The 24,342-nt window shown below is 36.8% G+C and overlaps 1 protein-coding gene across 1 annotated transcript in view; it reads right to left on the bottom strand.

Annotated features, from left to right (window-relative positions):
* The window catches only part of LOC138035378 (NBAS subunit of NRZ tethering complex-like), a 172,456-nt gene that overhangs the window by 68,596 nt on the left and 79,518 nt on the right, over positions 1-24,342 (bottom strand). Inside the window, 5 exon segments of the mRNA XM_068882083.1 lie at positions 12,274-12,354; positions 12,664-12,717; positions 20,282-20,332; positions 20,922-20,997; positions 23,943-24,104. Of these exon segments, the coding sequence (XP_068738184.1) occupies positions 12,274-12,354; positions 12,664-12,717; positions 20,282-20,332; positions 20,922-20,997; positions 23,943-24,104 (424 nt within the window).

The following is a 24,342-nucleotide window of genomic DNA, read 5'->3' on the forward strand; positions in this document are numbered from 1 at the left end:
TTTGTTTTTAGAATCAGTCATTGGTTTATATTCTAATACTGTTTCATTTAATTTACTTGGTTCAATTTCTATTTCATCATTTTCACCATTGGTAAAGAAACAAACTGTTTTGATTTATTAACATATCTTTTAATACGTCATGATTTTCATCTATTTTAATTATTTCATTATCATCATTATGAAAAACAAATTTTATATATTTATTTTTTACACTATCAAGGACAGTATTTGCCTGATTTTCATTTAGTTTTAAATTATGATTCAAAAAGTGAATAAATAAAGCTTTCCAATTTTTTGTGTTCATTATTTCATTCAATAAATTTTTCAAGTTAAATTTAGCGTTCATTTTATTATAATACACTATAAGAACATAATCCCTAAAACATTTTATATAACCATAAAAAATTCAAATAAATTTAAAAATTTATTTAAACTTTTATTTACAAAAAAAAATTTGTATATGTTTTTTAGAATTTTCAGAATTTTTAATATGTTTTTTTGATTTTAAATGTGTCCATTTGCCTGCCAATTTATAATTTTTATTGTTATTACATATATCACAAAACCACGATTTATTAGTCATATATTTTGTTTTGTTTTTTGTAATTGCTTGCTTTTTATTTTCTTTTGTAAAATAGTTAGTATTACCATGTATTTGTTTGGGTTTTTCAACAGAAATATTTATTATATCTGGTTCTTTTTGTAAAGCTGATATAAATTCTTTAACAAAAGCATCATCGTCAGATTCATAATTGCTATTGCTATCAGAAAAAGAGTTTATTCTTTTTATTTTAATTTATTAAATACTATATACTTAAATAAGATTTTTCATTTAAATATATGAATAAAAATAAATGCAAAATTTAACCAAAAATTTATTATATTTCCTTTTATTTTTTGTTTTCGTTTTTTTTAGAACTCTTACATAAGCTAAACAACAATTATTTAATAAACCAATAATTTGTTTTAAGTTTTTCATTATATTATGTATTTAGATTTTTTATTCAGATTCGATATCTGTATCTATTAATTCTGATTTCATTGCTCAAAATTGAAATTTGACTAGAATCATCAATAAAACTGCTTTCATAAGTATCTTGACTCGAAGAAACGCTATCATAATCTGATTCAAATTGTGAATCATACAAATGTATATCATTATCGTGAGAACTCATTTATATTATTATATGAGAAAATATTTTCATATGTTCATCAAATCCTTTAATGGAACCCAAGAATTACTAAAATCATCACTATATCCTTTCCATTTTACCAAAGCTTGTTTCTTTTTATAATCTCTTTGAATGACTTTATCAATTATAAATACATCTTGTTTGGCTTTTAGTAATTCAGGCTCATAAAAACTCCCTTGTATTTCTTCATCATTGAGATCCTTTATTTGTAAGTTATTGGATTAGTGTATTGAATTTTGTAAACCAGAAATAGTTCTTCACTCCAATTACTGGTATACCCTTTCTCAAACAATTTTCTCTTGTACTTACTGATCCTAACCTTATCACCTACTTTAAATTTTGGTTCGGATGATATTTGCTCGGTATAACCATGTAAATTAAAGTAAACAACTCCTTCATTCTTCTTTTTACTGTGTCTGGTGTTGTTATACTGTTCTAATATTTTAGATAGCATGTCTAAAGATTGTGTAGTGCCTTGAACAGTGAACTGCCTCCACATCTTAATTTTGATTGCTCGGTTCCATCTTTCTACTACACTAGATTTTTTTTCATTTTCTGTTGAATACGGTGTTATTTTATTCCTACCTAACAGATCTGTCACATGTTTGTTATAAAACTCACTTCCTTTATCGGTACACAAATATTCTGGTTTTCTACCATCTTTAAAGACGCTTTGAAATGCTTCTTTAATGGTTTCTCCTTGTTTGTTTTTTAATGGTTCAATCCATCCATATTTACTGAAAACATCTATTACCATAAAAGATCCTTGTGTGACGAACTCTCCTAAACAACGTTTCTTTATTATGGGTGTGGTTCACTCTCTTCCATCGGACTGGAAAACAATTATTAAGTCTTCTTTCTGTAAGAATGAAGTAAGAGCCATCCCTCATATACCATACATTAAATTAGACTGTGGCTCTTTTCCTATCTTAGACCTTTAAACAGATATACAACTCTTTTTTTGTGCAAAAAACTAATCCCTCCGACAGCCCCAAAAAAAAAATCAGACAAATACTCAGATATGGTCATTAACTGGAAAAAGGTTTATTCTCTTCTTTTCGTACTACACTTGATTCCAAATTGAGAGAATTTCAAAACAAAATTCTACACAATATTGTCTTTACAAATGATAAATTATTTCACTTCGGCCTTTCGCAATCTCCAAACTGCACTTTTTGCAATGAAGAACCAGAATCTTTAGAACATTTACTCTCTCGTTGCAAAGTGTCTTCTGAATTTTGGAAACAAGTCTTGTCCTGGCTTAAAGAAAATAACATTGTTATAGAATCCTTTAACGAGATAGGTTTGTTTTTTGGGATTTTTGAAGAAATGGAAGATTTCTTTATAATCAATCATGTTATGCTTTTAGGTAAATATTACATTTATGTAAGGAAATGCCTTGGAAGTTTACCGTCATTGAGAGGCTTTATTGCCAGGATAAGACGTGTTTATAATATCGAACTCCATATTGCGACGGAGAGGGATAAACTCGCTACTCATTTTAAAAAATGGGAAAACTTAGTAGCTGCTTTAAACACTTAGTAGAAACTTAACCTTGTCACATCCTACATTTAGTTGGTCTTCTTTGTTTTTAGCTTAAAGTACTGTTTCGTTTTTTTTTAAAAGTAAGTCATTTTGGGTAGTGTTTTGTAACTTCTCTCTTTTTTTTTTCTCGTTTTCGTAAGTTGCAGATAAGTCTGTAAATGGTTGTTGGCAAATAAAAATAAACAAATTACAAAAAAAAAAAAAATTTTTTTGAACAGACTTAAAAGAATATGCTTGGGGAAAAAGTAAACATTTCAGTGAAAGGAAAACATACTTTTTTAATTGTGTGGATACAAGTGGCAGATACGATTTACAAACAGCTTACAGTCAAACATGTTAACAGCATATGAAGTGAATTTTTTGGTGTTTTCTGGTACCGCTCTATCGACCAGCAGGTTTATCTCTTCTTCTGTTACGAAAGCAAACCGTTCTGCCATCCTAACATTAATTTTAATGTGAGACTTGAATCCTTGAAGTCGATTTTAAAAATTGGGGAATATCAGTTTTAGCTGGGGACGTGATGCGTTTAGACCAATCACGCGCAAGCAAAAACATTTGTGGGATTATAAATATACAGTATTGTGAAAAAGTAATGAGAGCGAAATGCGCGAATTTCGTTCTTTGTCCCTGTAAACTTTCGACGAAGTTTCGCTCGAAAATTCGAGCGTTGTTTCGCGATGTTTGCAGCGTAATTTCGCTAAAACAAAGAGAGAAAATTCACCGCATTTTCGAGCCCAGCGAGAAAATTCGCTGTAAAAACAAAGAGAGAAAATTCGCCGCATTTTCGAGACCAGCGCGAAAAACCAAAAGCGTAATTTCGCTTGTTGTACGCGAAATTTCTTAGCGTGGTTTGTACAGATCAATCACATATCGATCGGCTATTCAGTTTTGTAAACAACTGCAGTCACTTTGACAGCACTTTGACGATCAGTACATGTATTTTTGAAATAGTTCTGTAATTGTGTCCGTTTCAATTCTCTACAAAATTCGCCCTTTGTAATGTGTTTTTAATCATCTCTCTCGGCAGAGGAGACTCGACAAAACATACGCAATTTCAATCCTTTGGTTGTGAGGACAAACTGTTGTCAACAATGCAAAGCCTGTAAATATAAAAGAGCCGGCCAGTGTTATCTTGTAGCGTAACAGCGGCAAAAAAAATGGTTCCCGGGTCTACATTTGTATTACGCCAGAAGTGTTTATTGACATGATGTCTTATACGTATGAAAAGCTTACTTACCAATCTTCAGGATAACTTTTAACTTTTTGGCAGGCGCCGGCAAGTCACCGCAGTAAAAAAAAACATCAATGGCTCCATTTCCATTCCATGAGAAACTTTGAATTCATCGGTAAAAGACTCAAATATATAGCTTAAAAGCCTTGCGTGATCGCAGCTTCTTTCTTATTATTTTTTTGACCAGGGAAGAGCACTGTACGATGCCTTTCGACTTTCATTCCACACATGTGCGAGTTGTCAGTGAATGCGAATTTTTGCTCGAAATTTTGGAACGAATGATCGGTCAAAGCGAATTTTCCCTCGAAATTTCGGAACGAATTTTCGCTCGAAAATTCGCGTCAACTTAAACAATAGGCATCGTGAAAATTCGGCGAATTTTCTGCGAACTTTCGCGCTGGACAAAAATTCGCCATTTTTCGTCGAAAAGCCCCGAAATTCGCGAATTTCGTCGAATTACGTTCTCATTACTTTTTCACAATACTGTATATATATTACCATAAGAAGATATTTGTATCCTTTATTCCATTTGCTGAATTGTTGCATTTCAATTAAGTCTGCAGCCCATATTTCGTCGATATGATTTCGTTTGATTGGTTTATGCAATACATTTGCTAATTTTTCTTGTCAGTTTTTTTCACTCTACGGCTTTTTACGTCTTTTAGCTTTTTAACATCAATCCTAGTTTTTTTTTTTGTGTTTATCACATTTCTAGATAACCAATGACCCCATTTCAAGTATTTTACCTGTAATTGGATGATATTTGAGCTGTTGTTCTAATGGATTTTATGGTCCAGTATATTTATGACCAGGAAAAGTAAATCCTGATTGAGGTCTTGGTAATTTACCAATAGCTTTATGAATATCAGTAGCATGACAATCTAGATCTTTTCTGTTTGTTTTATATTTTTTCTTTGGTCGTATTTTAGTCGACAATTTATTGAGAGCTTGCGATCCAATGTTTTGAACTACTGGATTGAGTTTATCCAAAGCATAGTCAATGGCTCCTTTACGAGCCACCAAATAATAGAAGTCCATATTAAACCAACAACAACTTCTCTTCATTTTACAAGTAATTTAGCTCGGCTTGTAAGTGAATACACGTTCATTTGTTGTCTTACGTTTCTGAGAAAATTATTTTTATCAAAAATACTCGGCTATAAGCTGAGACCCCTTCTACGGCTTTAAATTTGTCCAAATTGAGTGTGGATTTGTGTAAAAATCCCTCGGCTTATAGCTGAATAAGTACAGTACATACCAATTCTTGGTGCTCCTTTATCATTAGTCTTATTTATTTTTGGTAATCCCATTATAGGTGCACCTTTACCTGTTATCTTTTTTAATGCCTCAACAGCTAGTAGAATTCCAATGCTAGCTAAAAGAGCACCAATAAAACCACCTGTTTGTGTCTTAGTTGGCTTTATATGAACAACTTTTCTATTTGTAGAGCATTAAGGAGGTAACTTTTTTCGTTTCATATTTAAAAGATCCTTATATGGAATTAACTTATGCATTTGGTTTTGTGGTATAAGAAAACCACCTGTTTTAACTACTTTTCCAGATATCTTTTTTACTATTTGAAAACCTCCTTCTGAACCTGCACCTGCAAGAGCTGATAAACCAAGTGTTTTACCAAGCATTGGAAGCAATGTTTTTGCTAATGACAAAATTAAAGCCAACAAACTGCCTCCAACTTGCTTTCTGATATTAGTTTTTGATAGTTTAATATCCATGCCTTTTTTAATTGTTTGCTTTTGTTTAATCGTTTAACTACTGTAGCTGGTACATGAAGAGTAGTATGAGAACCAGTCAATGCATTATTTGTCAACCTCATAACAATTGTTTCTCGTTTATGAAAAGCTTTGGCTAAATTCGTTTTTTGATTCTGTGATAATTTTACATTTATTTTATAAAGTTGTGTCATTTCTTGTATATATTATTTGTTATATAAGTTATTGGTGACATAACATATTTTTAATTAAATACAAAAACCGAATTTAAACTATCACAAGTTCATTTCCAATTTTATAAATTGCAATTTCTTCTTCATATAAAATAACAGCATGAACACTGAAATTTTGATTTGCATTTGCTGACAATCTACTGTATGTCTGAAAGTTAATTGTTTTGGATCTCGTGTGACTTGTTCTGTTTGAAAAGACAGATCGAAAAATATAAGTGGATACAAGCTTTCATAATTACTCAAATTAAGTACCAGAGTACCAGAATTATAATCATTTTTTTTCATCGCATATGCCATTAAATCCTTGAAATTATGCACTTTACTATCACTATCATACTCCAATTCCGGGTAAAATACACCGTTCCCATATTCGAGACAACAATTGTTTGAAGATGATCCATCTAATGAAAAAGTATCCATTCTATAAGGTGTTGTTACTTTATGTCTAAATCCATTTGCGTCACGGTAACTTTTTTAAAGATAAACAAATACATACTTGACATTGTCCGTCGAAGCTGAAATTTGAAAATAACCACTTGTTCTTGTTGGAGTATAAATTCTCTTAAATACTTCCATTTTGATTCCTTCATAAAAGCGTTTACAAAATTAGAATACATACTGTATTTTGGTATCAATTTTGGTAACCATAATTCAAATTTGCCTATAACAACTCTTCCATTGTCAGTACCATTTGCCATATGAATTAACTCATTGTCTTCATTTAAAGCTATATTAAATTGTAGTTGGATTGGCACAAGCATTTTGCTTTCCAATTTTTCAAAGAAGCTGAAACGATTTAGAGGAATAATCATAGACTCGAAACCAATATTGTTATTAGCTGTTGTATTATTTGTGTCCAAATATCATAAGCTATTTTTACCTACTGATCTACTGTAATCATCACTATATTCCAAACAAATTTTTAACAAAGGTTACCTTGTGAAAATTATCAGTATCATAAACAATTTTACCTGCAGATTTTATCATGAGATGTTTGATCAAACTATGAGAACCATTGATAATAGTTAATCGATCAGCTACTACATAACCAGCTCCATCAGTTAATTTTTGAAGCTGAAAACTAACTTCAAAGTATCCATTGTACCAATCGAAAAATGAACTACAATCATTAATCGTAAATTTCTATCCATATTTTTTCTCGATGTTGATTATTGCCTGGAGATCTAATATCATCTAATTGAAAATGAACATACACTCGTTTCGTTGCAAATATTCACTTGTTCTAAAAGCCATTTATATTATTATATTACATAATGATATCAAATAATTTTAACGTTTTCTTCCACTCCCAGATATCAAACGATTTAAAATCATATTAGTGTTTTCTTCTTGTTGTCTCATAGGTTTAATTGGCATCATTTTTTGTTGTTTTGTTGACCCTTGTCTAGTATTATAAAGCTGTCTCATGATTAAATCACCAGATTTTTCAGCAACTTTTTTTCCAATTTTATCACCAGCATGAGATACACAAGATTCTAATGCCTTCTTTGCCATAGGCTTTGCTACCTTTTTAAAAACAGATGACATAATACTTTTCATTGGTTTGAATATATTATCTACAATAATACCACTACCATTGTGGTAAAATCTTTTAAATTCGTATGGTTTCATTATATTGTTATGTTACATTATTCCACTTTTTTAAAAATTAGTGAATATGATACATCGTCTCCATTTAAGTCAAGTAATCTTCTTTTTCCATCTGTTACCCAAATTCTGATAGATGATATAGTTGTTTTATTTACAGGAATAAAGGTGATTCTTCGTGGTTCTAGTGTAAACAAATAAGGTGGTGGTAAATGCTTGTACTAAAACTGTAAATAATACTGTATCTTGACCATCCGCTAATAAATCTTTAATAAGATCACAATGAATATTTAAAACATCAGTACCTTGACTTTGAGATAGCTATCAAAATCCTTATAATTCCAAACATCAGGTGGAAAAACAAGATTTTGAAAGTTTGCTCCCTTATCAACGCTATATGCTATTGCTTGATTTTTGTATGATGGATTGACATTAAACCAAGTAAAACTCATAATAATGATCCTATTCAAACCAAGCTGATATTCATTATTAATTGGTAAAATTATTGGTCTCGTGAATTTTGTAACAAAATTTTCAGGTTTATTAAAAGGCATTTCTTTAACAGAATAGCTTGATAATACTATTTCTCTATCCATATATATACAATATCGTTACATTAAATTTTAAAATACTTTTTGTAGATTTTTAGCAATGTTTCTAATATGGAAACACCCATATTATGCATATCAACGCTTGTATTCCCAGCTAAAATTTCCCCAACAATCAATTCCAATGTTTTTAGAAGCTGTTTTGGATCATTAAAATACACAACATTTCCACCTCTTTGTTTTTTTTTCGAAGCCCAGTACCTTTCATTGTTTTGACTTTATTTTCATAATGTTAAATGTATGCATTTAATGTCACTCTTGCATTGCCTATTTTCTTATTTTCCATTTGTCTCACAGCTTCAGAAATGAAACCACTTTTGAATTGTTTAGTTATAGAAGCCTTATAACCTTTCAATTGATTTCTTTCTTGTTTTAGCATCATTGAGAATCTTATTAAGATATTTCCTGTTTTTTTGTTGTGTCATTTCTGGCTGATTTAATACCATTTCAACAGAATCATAATTTGGAAGTTTAAGATAATAATTCAATATCTCATTATCCATATCTTCATCATCTTATGCATAATTACATGTATTAGAAAAGATAACATTTTATGCCTGAAAAGTTCAGTTGTTAATCCATTAGTATCTTCCAAAGTCACTTCCAAAATAGAAACCAATTTGAAAATTCATTTGAGAAACAATTTTGGTAAAAAAAATGAAAGTTGTGATTGGTCGAAAAAATCATGATGATTTCCTCATGACTAATTTCCATGGGAAAGTCCCTTCCACGCTATGATGATTCTTTCCTGTTTTCATTTGATTATGCAAATATTTAAATGCATTTAAACTTTACTGACAAAGTTTACTCATAAAGTTTACTCATAAAGATTATAAACAAAACTATCTTGAATTATTATGATTATTTCCTGTTCAATTTGATTATGCAAATATTTAAACACACTTCATGCAATACCTCTTCACAAAATGATTTCACACATTTGAAAAGTTTCACTAAAAAAATTACACAATAATTTTGTGAAGTAAAAATATGAAGTTTGCGATTGGTTAAAATCATGAGAAAAATCCCTTTAGCTAGTTTTCAATAATGTCATGCTTTGTGATTCTTCCATTTAATTATGCAAATATTGGATTGCAGTATTGGATTTATTATTTTTTTCTTTGTTTGTGATTCAAGTTTTAATTTATATTTAGGCCGCTGTTAAATTTATAGATTTGTTTTTTAGTTTCTTTGTTTAGCATATCATCAATACCAAATTAAGATGTAAATAAAATTTGAAATAAAATACCATAGCAAGCTCCATTGCTTGTCCAAAATAACGCTCGCTCATCCCCTGTGCCAGCGAGCTATTTTGATACTTCGTTGAATAGGTATTAGATTTCAAATTTTATTTAGATCTTAATTTAGTATTTGAATTTATTAATTGTATTTTTTGAAAAATATAAAGTTTAATTTTGATTTGAATTTTGTGGTTGAATTTTATTAAAACACCAACACAAATTATTAAAACAGTTTTATTATTAAACACCAACACAAATTATTAAAAGAGTTTGATTATCAAACACCAATGTTGAAAAATGAGCTGGTACCTTCAACTACTATACTACTCAGGTTTGTCAAGATTACAGATGATGAACTGACCGAATTAGTAGAAGAACAAAAAAATCCGAATACAAAGAGGAAAACTGCATACAACGTTGAGTTATTCAAGAGTTTCATCCAGCAATAAAAACCAGGAGTAAGCTTAATAAAACGGTATGTTCGTTTTTACTGTTAGCCAAGTTTCTAACCATATTTATTACTTTAGTTTATAGACTTTATACCAGGGACCTACCTGTTTATATATTTTCTATTTATATAAACTTTATTTCTGGCGTTTTTGCCCGAGTCTTTCTTTGCATAGAAAAAACTTGGCCTTTTTTAAATTACTATTGATGCAAATAAACAACTGACTGTAAGCTTATGTAGTCAAGTTCAAACTTTAGTTTTTGAAATTAAAAGAATTATGAATCTTTTGTTGTACTGCAAGGATTTTATACAATAAAAACAAAATTACACGGTTTCTTGGAGAAATTTCTCTCCTCGTGTTGAAAAACATTTCAGTCATGATATATATTGACAACACTTTTTCACATTTTTTCACTCCTTACCCTAACCATCCAAATTGTCAAAGTGTATGTAAACTACAGTGAATCAAAATACACAAGTTTTAATTTGCATGCTAAATAAAGAAAATAGAATAAGATTGAGAAGCAAAATCAAAAAGTCATTTGAGGAGTGTTGCCATGATTCAGCTATGACCACAAAATATACAACGGTTTTTGGATATTTTTGGTCTGTCTTGCCCAACCTTGTTCCCAGAGCCTCTCTTCTCTGCCTCCATTGTCGTTGAGAAAAGACCCAGGTTGACTCTGGTCACGTGTCTCCCAGAAGCTGGGAGGTTCACCAAATGTGTGTTAGGGGACGGGTGGCAATGTAGGCCTTGTCGAAGAAGGGAATCAGCACGCAATTGATTTTGGGGCCAGATGACCATCGACAAAATGTTTGACGGCAGTATTTTATGAACTACACACATGGAATTCGACGTGAAAGACAAAAAGTTGTGGTCAAACCGATCAGACGCCACAGAAAATAACCTCGCATTATTCAAGTTTTCACCCGTGTGAAGAACTAGATCAGCGAAGAATGCTAATAGTTTGCGACAATTTTAAAGGAAAAAAGATTTTGTCGTGCAAGAAAACAAGTGAAACGTTTATCCATGGGAAACAAACATGTTCAGCAATCAACCGGTGTGTTGTTATTTAAGTTCTCACGTATCGACCTCAAATCATCAAATCTAACTGTATTGACATGTGCAGGTATTTTATTTTGTTCTTTGATTTTCGTTTTTCTTTCGAATGTTTAACAACGTGATTCCTAAAGTCGCAATCTTGAACAGCGAGTTGACCATTTTGACTTATGATATTTATATTTTTAACTTCGTGTAAATCGTCGATGTTGTTAAGATATTTTTTACCACTGCACAGCACTTTAATAGCGTGTATATTTTTAGCCGCGGTAAAATAAAAGAGACATTTTTATCAAGCAAACGTAGTATTTGGCGTATTCTTTTATGTTAGTGTTTGTTCAGGAGAAGCAGCTTTAGCTACTAACGAAATCAATTTTTTTTTGTGAACGTCAATCGAGGCTCTGCATGGAACTTTTGAAGTTGTTTTTCCCTTTTTTACCGAATAATGTTTTTGCTTTGAGGCATTGTCATTTCCGGTTTACACGCAAAGATTTGTCGGCACGATTTGTGCGCTGTACATTATTGGAGCACGAATCACGGTACGTGTTTTTGGACACCCCGCGACCTGCGGGCGATTCGTGAAAACGAAAATCGGTCCGATTCAGAAAGTTTGTTGCAGTGCAACAGAAAGTAATTAATTACTAAAACCTTTGCTGTAGAACACGAAACCTTGTGCCATTCTCATTATGTTTTCCGTGAACACAACATGCTCTGACTGATATTGCCGACACCTTCAGAGAAGCCGGTGTGTCAATTAAAGATGACCTGCGGCTCTTGTATTTAGGTTGACCGCTTTTATGGGAATTCATTTCCTGTGGGTATAAAACATCCGCTCTTTTGACCTTTTTGATACTTACATTGTAAGATAAAGATCACTTATTTAAAAAATGCCTTGTCAAACGAATACTCTTTCGCCCAGTTGCGGAATCAAAATATAACGAAAACACTACCCTAGTGGGAAAATGTTTGTCAATGAGTGCCACGTGTCCGGAGCCAACCAGGGTCTTTTTTCAACGACAATGGAGGGAGAGAAGAGAGACCCTGGGAACGAGGTTGTGTCTTGCCTTGCCTTGCCTTGCCAGAGAGAGAGAGGATTAGGATTTGTCATCAAGTCTTTGAAAAGTACCAAATGCTAGTTATAAATGCAGTAAAACCCTCAATACTCAATCAGGTTCTTGATCCTTGTAACAAAGTTACTAGCCTGTGAGCAGGCTCTTTTGTACATGAAAGTGTTGTGCGAGCGGCAAAGCTGCAAGAGGATTGGAGTGGCACTTACACTGTACCAAAGAGCCTGCTTGGGAGCTACAAAGTCACACACACAAGCAACCAATAAGTATTTCATGTTTTAACCATCTTTAGCACTTTTAGCAGGGTACCTTCTTCAGCAGCATTCTCAATTTATCCAGTTCTGTCATACCCCGAAAATAGTCCAGGGTGAGATATACATCTGCACAACTCTAAAATTAACAAATAAAACAATGTGATTACCACTAACGTTTTTTTTACCCAAACACTGTGCATGGTACACAGAAACTCTGTATGAAACACACTTTAAAGACAACAATTAAAATTAGGTGGTGATATTCTTGTTTATTGGCAGACATGCAGCCCCTTTAAGATTCACAAGAATGTAATTAATTTTCAACATGGAGGTTATGTAACAATCTAACCACTGCAAGTCAAGGCATTAAACACACTGGATTCTCTTTGATGTAGTAACCATATATCACCTAGTACATGTACTAGTTACTGTATTATGAACCTACCTCATACACGAACACCTCAAGTGTGACAAGGTCATCATGAAGATCATCCAAACCCTTAATGGTAAACAGATGAGACAGTGGAAGTCCAACATGAGGTATGAATTATGGCATTGACTTGTGAGTGGAAGCCAGCCACCCTTGCAAAAGTTACCACAGCATAGCACTGTTGTAATGTTTTAGGGCCATCCAGACAATGGATGGAGCTAGGTGAACAAAATCAGCAACTCACAAATGTTGCAAATTGGTGGTTACACATTGTCCAGCAAGAAACTAAAATTATTATAGTTAAAAGTCAGAAGGTAAACAGCATTAACCTCCTTGATCTCGTCTCAGGCCCTATCAACCTACTTGGTTGCTCCACAAAAGTTAATCATTTATGTGAGGAAAAGCTACATGTATGTGCATTGATTTTACTTTAATTTATTATTTTTTAATCAAAATATTTTAAGGTGGCTCAAACCAGTTTCGACCAATTTGGAAGGAATGCCTTATTAGAAGGATTAACTCAACAACACTGTTTCACTTAACAGCAATGTTTTGGTACCATATGAAACACCAATAATCGCTTAACAAGATGCAGATATTATGGTAATGTGATGTAATAAATTACCATACTATATTTTGTGTTTAAGTGCTAATATCTAAGAAATGAACTGTGACCCCATTTTTTTATTGCAGAAAAGTGATTAGCAATTAGTTAAGAAGGAACTCTCTGCAAAGTTTGAAAAAAAAATTTCTGGAGCGGATTCTGAGCCACTTTAACATTAATTTTTCCAATTGTGAAGGTGGCTATGAATTTCCTCCAGATAATTTTTTTAAATTGTGCAGAGAGTTTTATCTTAGCGTGTTAATCACTGTCCAGTAATAAAGGAGTGGTACCGAATGGTAAGTGCGAAGTCTTGCACCTACAAGCATGTACAGTGAAAACAGGAAGTTGCATTGGTCCAGAGTGCTGATTGACAGGAGTTGTTTCAACATCATTTGCCAATCTTAAAAGTGAGGGAAAATAAAAGCCACAGATGCACATATGAGGAAAACAAAGGCTCACACAGGATTTTAGTTGCCACAAATGTGCTTGTTGTTGTAAAGTACGTACGTAGATTCCCTTCAGATAAAATAGAAACAACAAAATAGACCAAAACTTCCCTTTTATACGTAGTGAATTTTTTTTACCTTTCAATAAATTGTTGTGCCGCCTGTACACCCGCCCGTACAATGTGAACTTCCACAGCAAAGCGACGCATGAGTTACCCTTCTCTCGATGTCAACCATTATATCGACCACAGATTATCTTAAGGGGAGTAGGTCAGCAACATTTCCCAGTTTGTTCTCAAAAGGCCAGCAGACTCACCTACCCCTTGTTACGAAAAATAGTATTGCGTGACGAGCGTTACTGTCTAGAAGCTTCGCGAGAGTTCGTAGTTTGTTTATATTTAGGTTTGTACGTAAGCGTTTCTAAATCGGTGTGTTTTGTAACCTTTCTATAATTAGATTGATTACTAATTTGGAAACTTCTAGAAGTTTCTTGTCAGAGTATATAAGTAGACGAGTCCAAGCGGAGTTTTTTTCTAACTAGTTTTTCACAAGCGAAGAGAGTTGGCGTTGGCCGTGTTTAGTCAAGTGTGACAGAAGCAGTGTTTATTCAAGTTGGCGGAGGCCGTGTAAGTTTATTGAGTACGTGTTATTCAGAGTGTTACTTCGTGGAAACTACGTTCATTTTTTTGGAATAAATCTTCTTGTTGTTGTTCCGACAACCCTGCGTTCAGTTTAGTTTGCAAGCTACCTTTCCTCAAAACATTCGAACTCGTAACATTGGGGGCCTGTCCGGAGAGGAATTCATTTGTTTGCTGACTACAGAAACCAGGAAAGGACAATTCAAGAAGAAGTTACAGAAAAAGTAAGGAGAACTGTACGAGAGAGTATATTGTGTTTTTGCCGTGAAATAGTGCCATGGAAATGGATAAGTTTATACAGATTGGAGAAAAGTTCGGATTGAAGGGAGAAAAGCTGCTTGAATTCGTGCGTGAACAAGAAGAAAAAGAAGAAAAACGCAGACAATTGGAAGAAGAAAAAGAAGAAAAGCGCAGACAATTGGAAGAAGAAAAAGAAGAAAAACGCAGACAATTGGAAGAGGAAAAAGAAGAAAAGCGTAGACAGTTTGAAGAAGAACGAAGAAAGGAACAAGAAGAAAGAGAAGAGAGACGTCGAATGCTTGAGGAGGATAAACGAAAGGAAGAGGAAGAGAAAGAGGAAAAGCGCAGAAGAGAAGACGAAGAGAGAGAAACTAGGCGACAAGAACGCGAACTAAGAAAATTGGAGATGGAAGCCGAGCTGTTGAAACAGAAAGAGGCTATTGAAGCGGCAAAAAGAGAACACGAGTTGGAAATTGCACGTTTGGCTGTGGAGAGTGCTGACGGACGTCCTGAAGTGAGAGAGGATCGGGCTAAGGCACCTAAACTCCCCTCGTTTGTTGATGGTAAAGACGATTTGGACGCGTATTTGCAGAGATTCGAGAGATTTGCCGAGACAGCTAAGTGGAAAAAAGATGGATGGGCATCGAAGCTCAGTGCTCTGTTGTCTGGACGGGCACTAGAAGTGTATTCACGTTTATCGGAGGACGCCGCTAAGGATTATGACAGGGTAAAGATTGCGTTAATGAAGAGATATGACCTTACCGAAGACGGCTATCGTCGAAAATTTAGAGCATCCAAACCAGAAGTCGACGAAAGTCCGGAGCAGTTTATTGTGCGACTGGACAGATACCTGTTACGTTGGCTAGAGCTTTCGGATACTGCGCGAACCTTTGATGGTCTTAAGGACTTGATCGTGAAAGAACAATTTATTGACTCTTGCCCTAAGGATTTGGCAATTCACCTGCGAGAAAGGGCACCTGAGACCCTAGCAAAGATTGCGAAGATCGCTGACCAGTACTTGGAGGCTCATGGTAAACATTTGTTCAGCCCAGCGAGCAGAAAGCCAACAGTGCAGCCTGAGAGGGAAGAGGCCAAGAACATGCAGATTAATCGACCAGCTCTGCATTGCTTTAAGTGCAACACCCGAGGTCATAAAGCCGTCAACTGCCCAACCCTAACAAGAAAGTGTTTCCTATGTGGTAAGCAGGGACATGAAGCTAGAAACTGTCGATCAGGTGGACGCAGATCAGGAGGACAAAGTAGGGATGGTAACCCTGTGCAGCGTGGTCAAGTGAGTGCCAGTTGTTTAGTTCAACCACCTGAGGATAAACCTACTGATGAAGAAGTTAAGGCCTGTATTAAAGATGATAAGTTGCTGTTAGCCTGTGGTAAGAAGATTCCATTGTTGAGTAGTGCTTGTATTGAACCGTTGACTGGAGTGAGAAGTAAAATGCCTGTCGTGAAAGGTAGAGTTGGAGAGAACCTGTTGATGTCCTGCGAGATACTGGTTGTAGTGGAATTGTAGTAAAGAGGGACCTTGTGTCTGAGGATCAGTTTACTGGCGAATTTAATGTTATGCTGCTCATTGACAATACGGCAAGGAAAGTTCCCATCGCAAAGATTGATGTTGATACACCTTATCTCAAGGGCCAAGTGGAAGCGCAGTGTCTTCCCGATGCTGTTTATGATTTAATTATTGGTAATGTACCTGGCGCAAGAGCCGCTGACGACCCAGACCCAAGCTGGCAAGTTCCTGTACAAGAAGCTTGTGCTGTAACCACGAGAAGTCAAGCTAAGAAAGCTGGAGAACATATTCCGTTGAAGGTACCAGATACCAAAGAAAGCCCTGTAGTTGATAGAGAAAAGCTCAAGCAAATGCAGCGTGATGTAGAGAGCCTTCAGAAATTTTGTGAGAAAGATGACGTAGTTGTGAGAGGCCAGGCTGTGACTTCATTTGAAGTGAAAGGGGGAGTTCTGTACCGCGTCTACAAGCACCCTTATGTGAACGGAGGTAAACCCCTGAAGCAGGTTATGGTTCCTGTGCAGCTGAGAAGTCGAATAATGGAACTAGCGCACGGATCGATCATGGGAGGTCACATGGGAATAAAGAAAACGACTGATAAGATTCAAAGCGCGTTCTATTGGCCAGGCATTCAAGGGGACGTGACTCATTATTGCAAGTCCTGCGATGTCTGTCAGAAGACAGTTAACAAGCGTTCCGTACCGAAGGTTCCCCTAGAGAAGATGCCATTAATTGACAAGCCGTTTAAGAGAGTAGCAATCGACCTGGTTGGACCTATTGTTCCCCCGAGTGAGGACGGTCATAGATATATATTGACATTGGTCGACTTTGCAACTCGTTATCCTGAAGCTGTCCCGCTGAAGAACATTGATACTGAGACTGTGGCAGAAGCGTTGGTGGATATCTTTAGTCGTTTGGGAGTGCCTGAAGAGATCTTGAGCGACCTTGGTACGCAGTTCGTCTCTGAGTGTATGAAGGAAGTGACGCGGCTTTTGAGCATAAAGCAGCTCACTACGACCCCTTATCATCCTATGTGTAATGGTCTGACGGAAAAGTTTAATGGAACAATGAAGAGCATGTTAAAGAGATTGTGCAGTGAACAGCCAAGACAGTGGCATCGCTATATTAACCCGTTGCTGTTTGCATATCGTGAAGTTCCCCAGGAGTCTACTGGTTTTTCGCCGTTTGAGTTGCTGTATGGAAGAGCTGTCAGAGGACCGATGTTTATTCTCAAAGAGCTTTGGACGAAAGAGCTGGAGGAGCCTGAAGTAAAGAACAGCTATCAGTATGTGTTCGAGCTGCGCGAGAAGCTTGAAGATACCCTCAAACTGGCGCACACCGAGCTTCAGAAAGCTCAGAACAAAGGCAAGCATTATTACGACCGGAAGACTAAAGTCAGGAAGTTTTTACCTGGAGATAAAGTGTTAGTGCTGCTACCGACCGACCACAACAAGCTCCTAATGCAGTGGAAAGGTCCATTTGAGGTTAGTGCTGTAGTAGGTCTCAATGATTATAGAGTGAGAGTCAAAGGAAAAGAGAGAGTTTACCATGCTAATCTACTGAAGAAGTATTTTGAGCGAGAGGATCCTGTTTCCGTTGGAGCAGTTGCTGTTGAAACGAACGCTAACATCTGTAAGAACGAACATGTTGAGAGTGAAGTAGAAGAAGTTGACCCAGTGGATAGTATTGATTTTCTGGAGATTGGTGCTTATGTCGCGAAAGAGTCAGTCAATGATGTGACCATAGGAGATAACCTTTCTCATGAACAAAGAGCAGAGTTCATGGATCTTGCAAATGAGTTTCAAAGCTTGTTCACAGAAGCCCCAGGCACAACAAGTTTGGCTCAGCATCATATCAAGCTTACATCCGACCATCCAGTTAGATCAAGACCATACCCAGTACCGTATAGCTTAAGAGAATCGCTGAAGAAGGATATTACAGACATGATGAAGATGGGAGTCATAAGAGAATCAAGTTCGCCCTATGCTTCGCCTGTTGTAGTTGTTAAGAAAAAAGACAACTCAAATCGTGTGTGCGTGGACTATCGTAAACTGAACAAGTTAACCGTGTTTGATCCTGAGCCTATGCCAACTGCTGAGCATTTGTTCCAGAAGTTGAATGGTGACAAGTATTTTACCAGAATTGATCTGAGCAAGGGCTACTGGCAAATTTCTATTCCTGAGGAGGATATACCGAAGACCGCTTTCGTGACGCCTGACGGATCGTATGAATTCCTCAAGATGCCGTTTGGTATGATCAACTCCGCAGCGACCTTAAAGAGAGCTATGAAGAAGCTATTGTGTGGACTGGAAAACGTTGAATTTTATTGGGATGACATTTTGGTTCACACCCGTACGTGGGAAGAGCACATCAAGGCGCTTCGAGAGTTATTCAGAAGATTATTAGCTGCTGGAATGACCATAAGACCGACTAAATGTCTTTTTGGAGTCAACACCGTTGATTTTCTTGGTCACCGTTTGGAGGAAGGGTTAATTGGTCTTCATGAAGACAACGTGACGAAGATTAGAGATGCTCCAAGACCAACTACTAAGAAGCAGATAAGATCGTTCATGGGTTTGGCTGGATATTACAGAGATTTTATCCCCAACTTCGCAGCATTAGCAGCCCCGCTGTCAGACCTCACGCGTAAAGGCCAACCTAACAAAGTTGAATGGGGTGAGGCACAGGAGAAAGCCTATCAGAGTATCAAGGCCCTCCTAACAAAGGAACCAGTCCTTCGACTGCCAGATTCAAGGAAAACCTACTTTCTGCAGACTGATGCTTCCAACAGTGGTATTGGCGCTGTATTAATGCAGAAACATGATGGCAAGCTATTCCCCGTTTGCTACGCAAGTAAGAAATTGTCAAGTGCGGAGCGTAATTATTCAACCATTGAGAAAGAGTGTTTAGCCATTGTGTGGGGATTCAAAAGGTTTCATCTTTATCTGTATGGAGTTCCCTTTGTGCTACAAACAGATCACGAGCCACTGAAGTATATGAACAGTGCTAAGTTTGCTAATGGACGCCTAATGCGTTGGGCTATGTTTCTTCAGAGTTACAACTTCAGAGTTGAGGCTATCAAGGGATCTGAGAATGTAGGAGCCGATTATCTAAGCAGAGTAGAGGAATAACTTAAGAGACACTGGACTGCCTCCTCAGTTGGTACTATCTAACTAATTTTTCGTTGTTAGTAGAAATTTAGGAAATTTCTTCTCAAGAGGGGGTTATGTTACGAAAAATAGTATTGCGTGACGAGCGTTACTGTCTAGAAGCTTCGCGAGAGTTCGTAGTTTGTTTATATTTAGGTTTGTACGTAAGCGTTTCTAAATCGGTGTGTTTTGTAACCTTTCTATAATTAGATTGATTACTAATTTGGAAACTTCTAGAAGTTTCTTGTCAGAGTATATAAGTAGACGAGTCCAAGCGGAGTTTTTTTCTAACTAGTTTTTCACAAGCGAAGAGAGTTGGCGTTGGCCGTGTTCAGTCAAGTGTGACAGAAGCTGTGTGCATTCAAGTTGGCGGAGGCCGTGTAAGTTTATTGAGTACGTGTTGTTAAGAGTTTTACTTCGTGGAAACTACGTTCATTTTTTTTGGAATAAATCTTCTTGTTGTTGTTCCGACAACCCTGTGTTCAGTTTAGTTTGCAAGCTACCTTTCCTCAAAACGTTCGAACTCGTAACACCCTAGATGAAATATTTCTAGATACATGTACTTACCGAACACTATGCGTGGTCTAACAAAGAATTCGAAGAATTTTCAACCTCATTTGCATCAATTAAGGCATCATATTGTGTCCAACCTTTTGGAATATTGACATCTGACAGCGGAATTTTAATCAGGAAATAGTATGTTGCTTACATGAGGTATCCTGTCCCATTCTAAACGTAATAGTTCTCCGTCCTTCGGATTACGCACTAAAAATGGGGGTTACCGAGTTCATGTTTGAAATATACGAGCTTTAACACAAAATATGGGGTGTGTATAGATGGCTCTTTTGTTGCCATGGTAACCTATCACATCACATTAATGAGCACAACTTGTCAAGCCTTTATTGGTGTTTCATACGGTGTCTTAACATTACTGTTAAGTGAAACAGTTGGTCAGATTCAATCCTTCCAAATAGTACAGTTTGTTGAAAGTGTTAAAACTGGTTTGAGCCTCCTTATGTACAAAATACTGAAACCTTGATTCCTCTCTCCAAACCAAGCTTTATGAGTTCCAAGGAATTTGACACCTGTTTTTGTCAAACAAAATTAATACACTTCAGGAATGAAAGGCAGTTGCACAGTAAAGAATTTTCTGGTTGAGGAAATGGTACAAATTTAAACAAAATATAGTGTGCAAGAGTTGACGAGAGTTTGTCCAGAGTATCACTCGCAAAAAAAGGAGAGAGCCCGCGAACCATCATGGGACAACCCTTTAATTCTGACATATATATATGGCAACTAGTCAGTCAGTATATTCAGCTAGCCAGACTGGTTAAATGAACTTTGTGTCCAAACAAGCTTCTGTGTATTTAGTTCTAATGGTTACATATGTTTTTAGCTGTTTAGCTTCTTGCTAAAATTCACGTAACTGTCTTTAATATAGCCTCCTCATTATCTTACTTTTATGTCACAACCGGTCACTGTGTTAAGATGGCATTTTAGGTCAGTATTGGTTGAAACAACACCCAATGGCCTATGTATGACCTTTAAAAGAAACCTGCCATTAAAAGTATCCAAAAGATCTGGGATGCAAAAATAGGGGCCAGAATTAAATGGAAACATATATGGGAAATTAAAGAGTTTGGAAAATGTTTAAGGTGCCTTGCATTTCAGTACCTGTTTGGAGAGGTATTCTATTTCACAAGCTCTGTTTTGATACCATCTGCTCACAAGTTCAGATGATACTTTGCACCTGTTGCACAAAAATTAGTTATGTAAGAAAACATTGTTACATTGGTAAGGCTAGACAAAATTAATATATATCGACTACAAGGGAAAATCAAGAAGGAAACATAGGTTATCCTTAACTCTGAGTTTCATGCTTGCACAATCATCCGACGGCTTTTTCTTGTTTTTAAATTTTCTCTTGCAGTCAATTACAATGCTCTGTAAACTGCATCCAGCACTTTCTCTCAGCGAAGACAATGGGTAGAGCATCCAACCGGTGTTATGGAGGTGGTAGGTTCGATTCCTGCCTAGGACTCTGATTTTTCAATTGTCCTTCGCCAGTTGCCAAGTAACTTGTATCATATCCTCTCCACGGGCCCATTACACCTTTCCATCATTCATGTATAAGTACAGTGTACTTCCATTTTTTATCGTCATTGCTTGTTGTTTTGGGTGAAATAGCTTGAATGGTTCATCATCACGAGGTATGTACCTTCCTAGTCCTTCCCCACTGCAACACTACTCCGTAGTATTTACATGTACTTGTCATATTCAATGAGGCTAAAATAATATCATTTAGGCAAAGTTAAAACCAAGCCAATGCAATGGTTTCTCCAGTGATATCTGGGGAGACTCCAGGCCGTTCGCCGTGTTCTTGCTTGGAAAATATGAGGCTTGTGGTATTAGAGAGGATGCACTTAATCTTCTTGTGTCCTACTTAGTAGATCGGAAGCAAACATGTCAGGTGAAAGGTAAACAATCTGGTCTAAGAACAATATCTTGTGGAATCCCTCAGGGTTCACTTTTGGGCCCACGTTTCTATTTGCCAAATTGTCTCAAACAAAACACATCCCAAATGTTTGCTGATGATACCAGCTTAACAGCCCGTGGTTTCACCCCAGAAAGCTCCATCGAACCAAATACAAGGGAAAGCCCCCCATTGACACCACCACGATGCAATGCCCAGAGAAAGTAGAGGAGAACGCCTTGTATGCAGAACAGCCGCACGACTCTGCCTATGAGAAGTGGGACCATCTCCAAGTGACTATTCAGAAAACAGCCTTTGCAACCTTTGGAAGGAAGACCTCCAAGAACTTTAACTGGTTTGACGCAAAGTCGAGGGAGATGACTCCAGTCATCGAAGCAAAGAGAGCTGCCCTGGTTGAATACAAACGCTCACCAACTGAGAAGTTCCTTCAAGCACTCAGATCGACCAGAAGCAAAGTGCAACAGACAGCAAAAAGATGTGCCAATGAATACTGGCAACAGCTCAGTGATGACATCCAGAATACGGGCAAAATCAGAGGGATGTACGAAGGAATAAAGAAAGCTCTTGGACCAACTCAGAGCAAAACAGCGCCTCTCAAATCGTCCAGCAGGGAAGTGATCACTGACAAAGCAAGCAGATGGCGAGATGGGTAGAGCACTACTCAGAGTTGTACTCCAGAGGAAACGTTGTTGTCACTTCTGCACTCAATGCCATTGAACCACTACCTGTCATGGAAAAACTAGACGCTGAACCAACACTTGAAGAACTCGGCAAGGCCATTGACAGCTTGGCCTGTGGAAAAGCACCTGGAACCGATGGCATTCTGCCAGATCTAGTCAAGCGCTACAAGACCACTCTTCTGCAGCCACTGCATGACGTTCTCTCTCAGTGCTGGAGAGAGGGAGGTGTGCCAAAAGACATGAGAGAAGCCAAGATAGTCACCCTGTATAAGAACAAGGGCGAGAGGAGTGACTGTAACAACTACAAAGGTTGTTGGTTCCTTCCTTTGTTAATATGTTCGCCTCGCCAACGATGTCCTTGCTCAGCTTGCCTGTGAGCTCGCTAGCACTGCCATGTGCTTCATTCTTTTAGCTTGGATCGTCTTCCCTGCCCTCCATGCCGTCCCTTCAGCAGCCATTCATTGTTGGGCCCAGATTCTCGCCGGTTCCATACAAAAGAGTTTCACACATGGTCGCTGGAAAGTTTATCGATCTCGCTGAACTTTTCTTAGTTGACTTGAGGGAAAGTCAGAGCGTCAGCTTCTTTTTGATGGTAGAGTTATCTTAACGTCTTCCACTAAGCACCCCAAGCCCAAATTGAAAATATCATTGCTTGGTCTGAAGCCTTTTCCATTTTTTCTTTCATCCTCGCTACTCACTTTCCTTCAAGATGGCGCGATTTAACTCTACATAAGCTTTTGATCTTACGCACATGCTGCAAATTCCAAGGTGAACATGCAGCTGCCATTTGACTCATGGATTGGTCCAGTATAAATGTCAGTTGTTTAAATTTGATGCTGCTGGCTCTAGTGTTCGATGTTTCGTCATGGAACCAAGTGGGAGTTCCTCTCCAGTTGTCTGAAAGTCTTGGAACAATGGTTTTTGCGTGGCTTCCTCTAGCATGTGCTGCTTCGCGCATCATTGCTCAGTTTGTTCTTCCAACCATTGGGTGAGATTGCCTTCAGTGCTAGCGGACACCAACCAGATCCCAAGCCCCAATAGTATGATGCAAAAACCACATTAGGGGTTGCTCAATTTATGCCACCTCTATAATTATGCTCTGGTTGTGTGTTATTTTGATATTATTGCCTTTTGACTTTGCTTTTCACTGGAAGGTTGTGATACATAGTAACCCTCCCTCCCATGTTTTAGGGTAAGTATACATTCCACACACTGGTCTACATGTTGATGGCTCCCGTGGGAGGTGGACTGTGGTTCGGTTGCAGTGGCGACCTCCTTGCTGCCGAGAAGAGTGCTCCTCCTCTCTTGCTACCTTTATGGCACCTACCCTCCGGTAAATTGGCGTAGTGTTTTAATTTTCATTATTTTTACATGTTCATAAGTGTAAGTACACGTACAGAGCAAAATAATGGATTAAAGAAATAAAAAACGTCTAAATTAGAAAGAAGAAACTAGAGGATATGGAGCAGTCACTGTTGACCAGCCTTCATGTATAACGGATTCACCATACCCCTAACTGACCTATACTGCTGTAAGTCTGGATTTTCTTGGTAAATGAAGTCTGCAGGGTCTTCAGAGTCATCCCAACCCAATAGTTTCTTGCACTTGTCCTTCTCAACCCAGTCTTTCTCCCTCCATGATTTTTCATTCCATTCTAAAATGAGTGGATCATCTGCTGAAAAACTAAATCACAACAATGAAAATAGTGACACAAAACACTGAAGGCTTGCAATATTTCTATTCCTTGCATATAGTTTAGAGCATTGTGAAATCATCCTCTTCCATAAAAAAGTTCAAGCATTACATCTACCTGTATTCAAGATTGTGTTGCCCTCTTTATCAAAGCAAGTCCACATGTCAAGTAAAGCCTTTCATATGAAAACTACAATTGAATAGCCCATTTCCGAGTTCTGGCCTGCCT

The sequence above is a fragment of the Montipora capricornis genome, chromosome 2 (assembly GCF_036669925.1).
Source record: "Montipora capricornis isolate CH-2021 chromosome 2, ASM3666992v2, whole genome shotgun sequence".
Lineage (NCBI taxonomy): Eukaryota > Metazoa > Cnidaria > Anthozoa > Scleractinia > Acroporidae > Montipora > Montipora capricornis.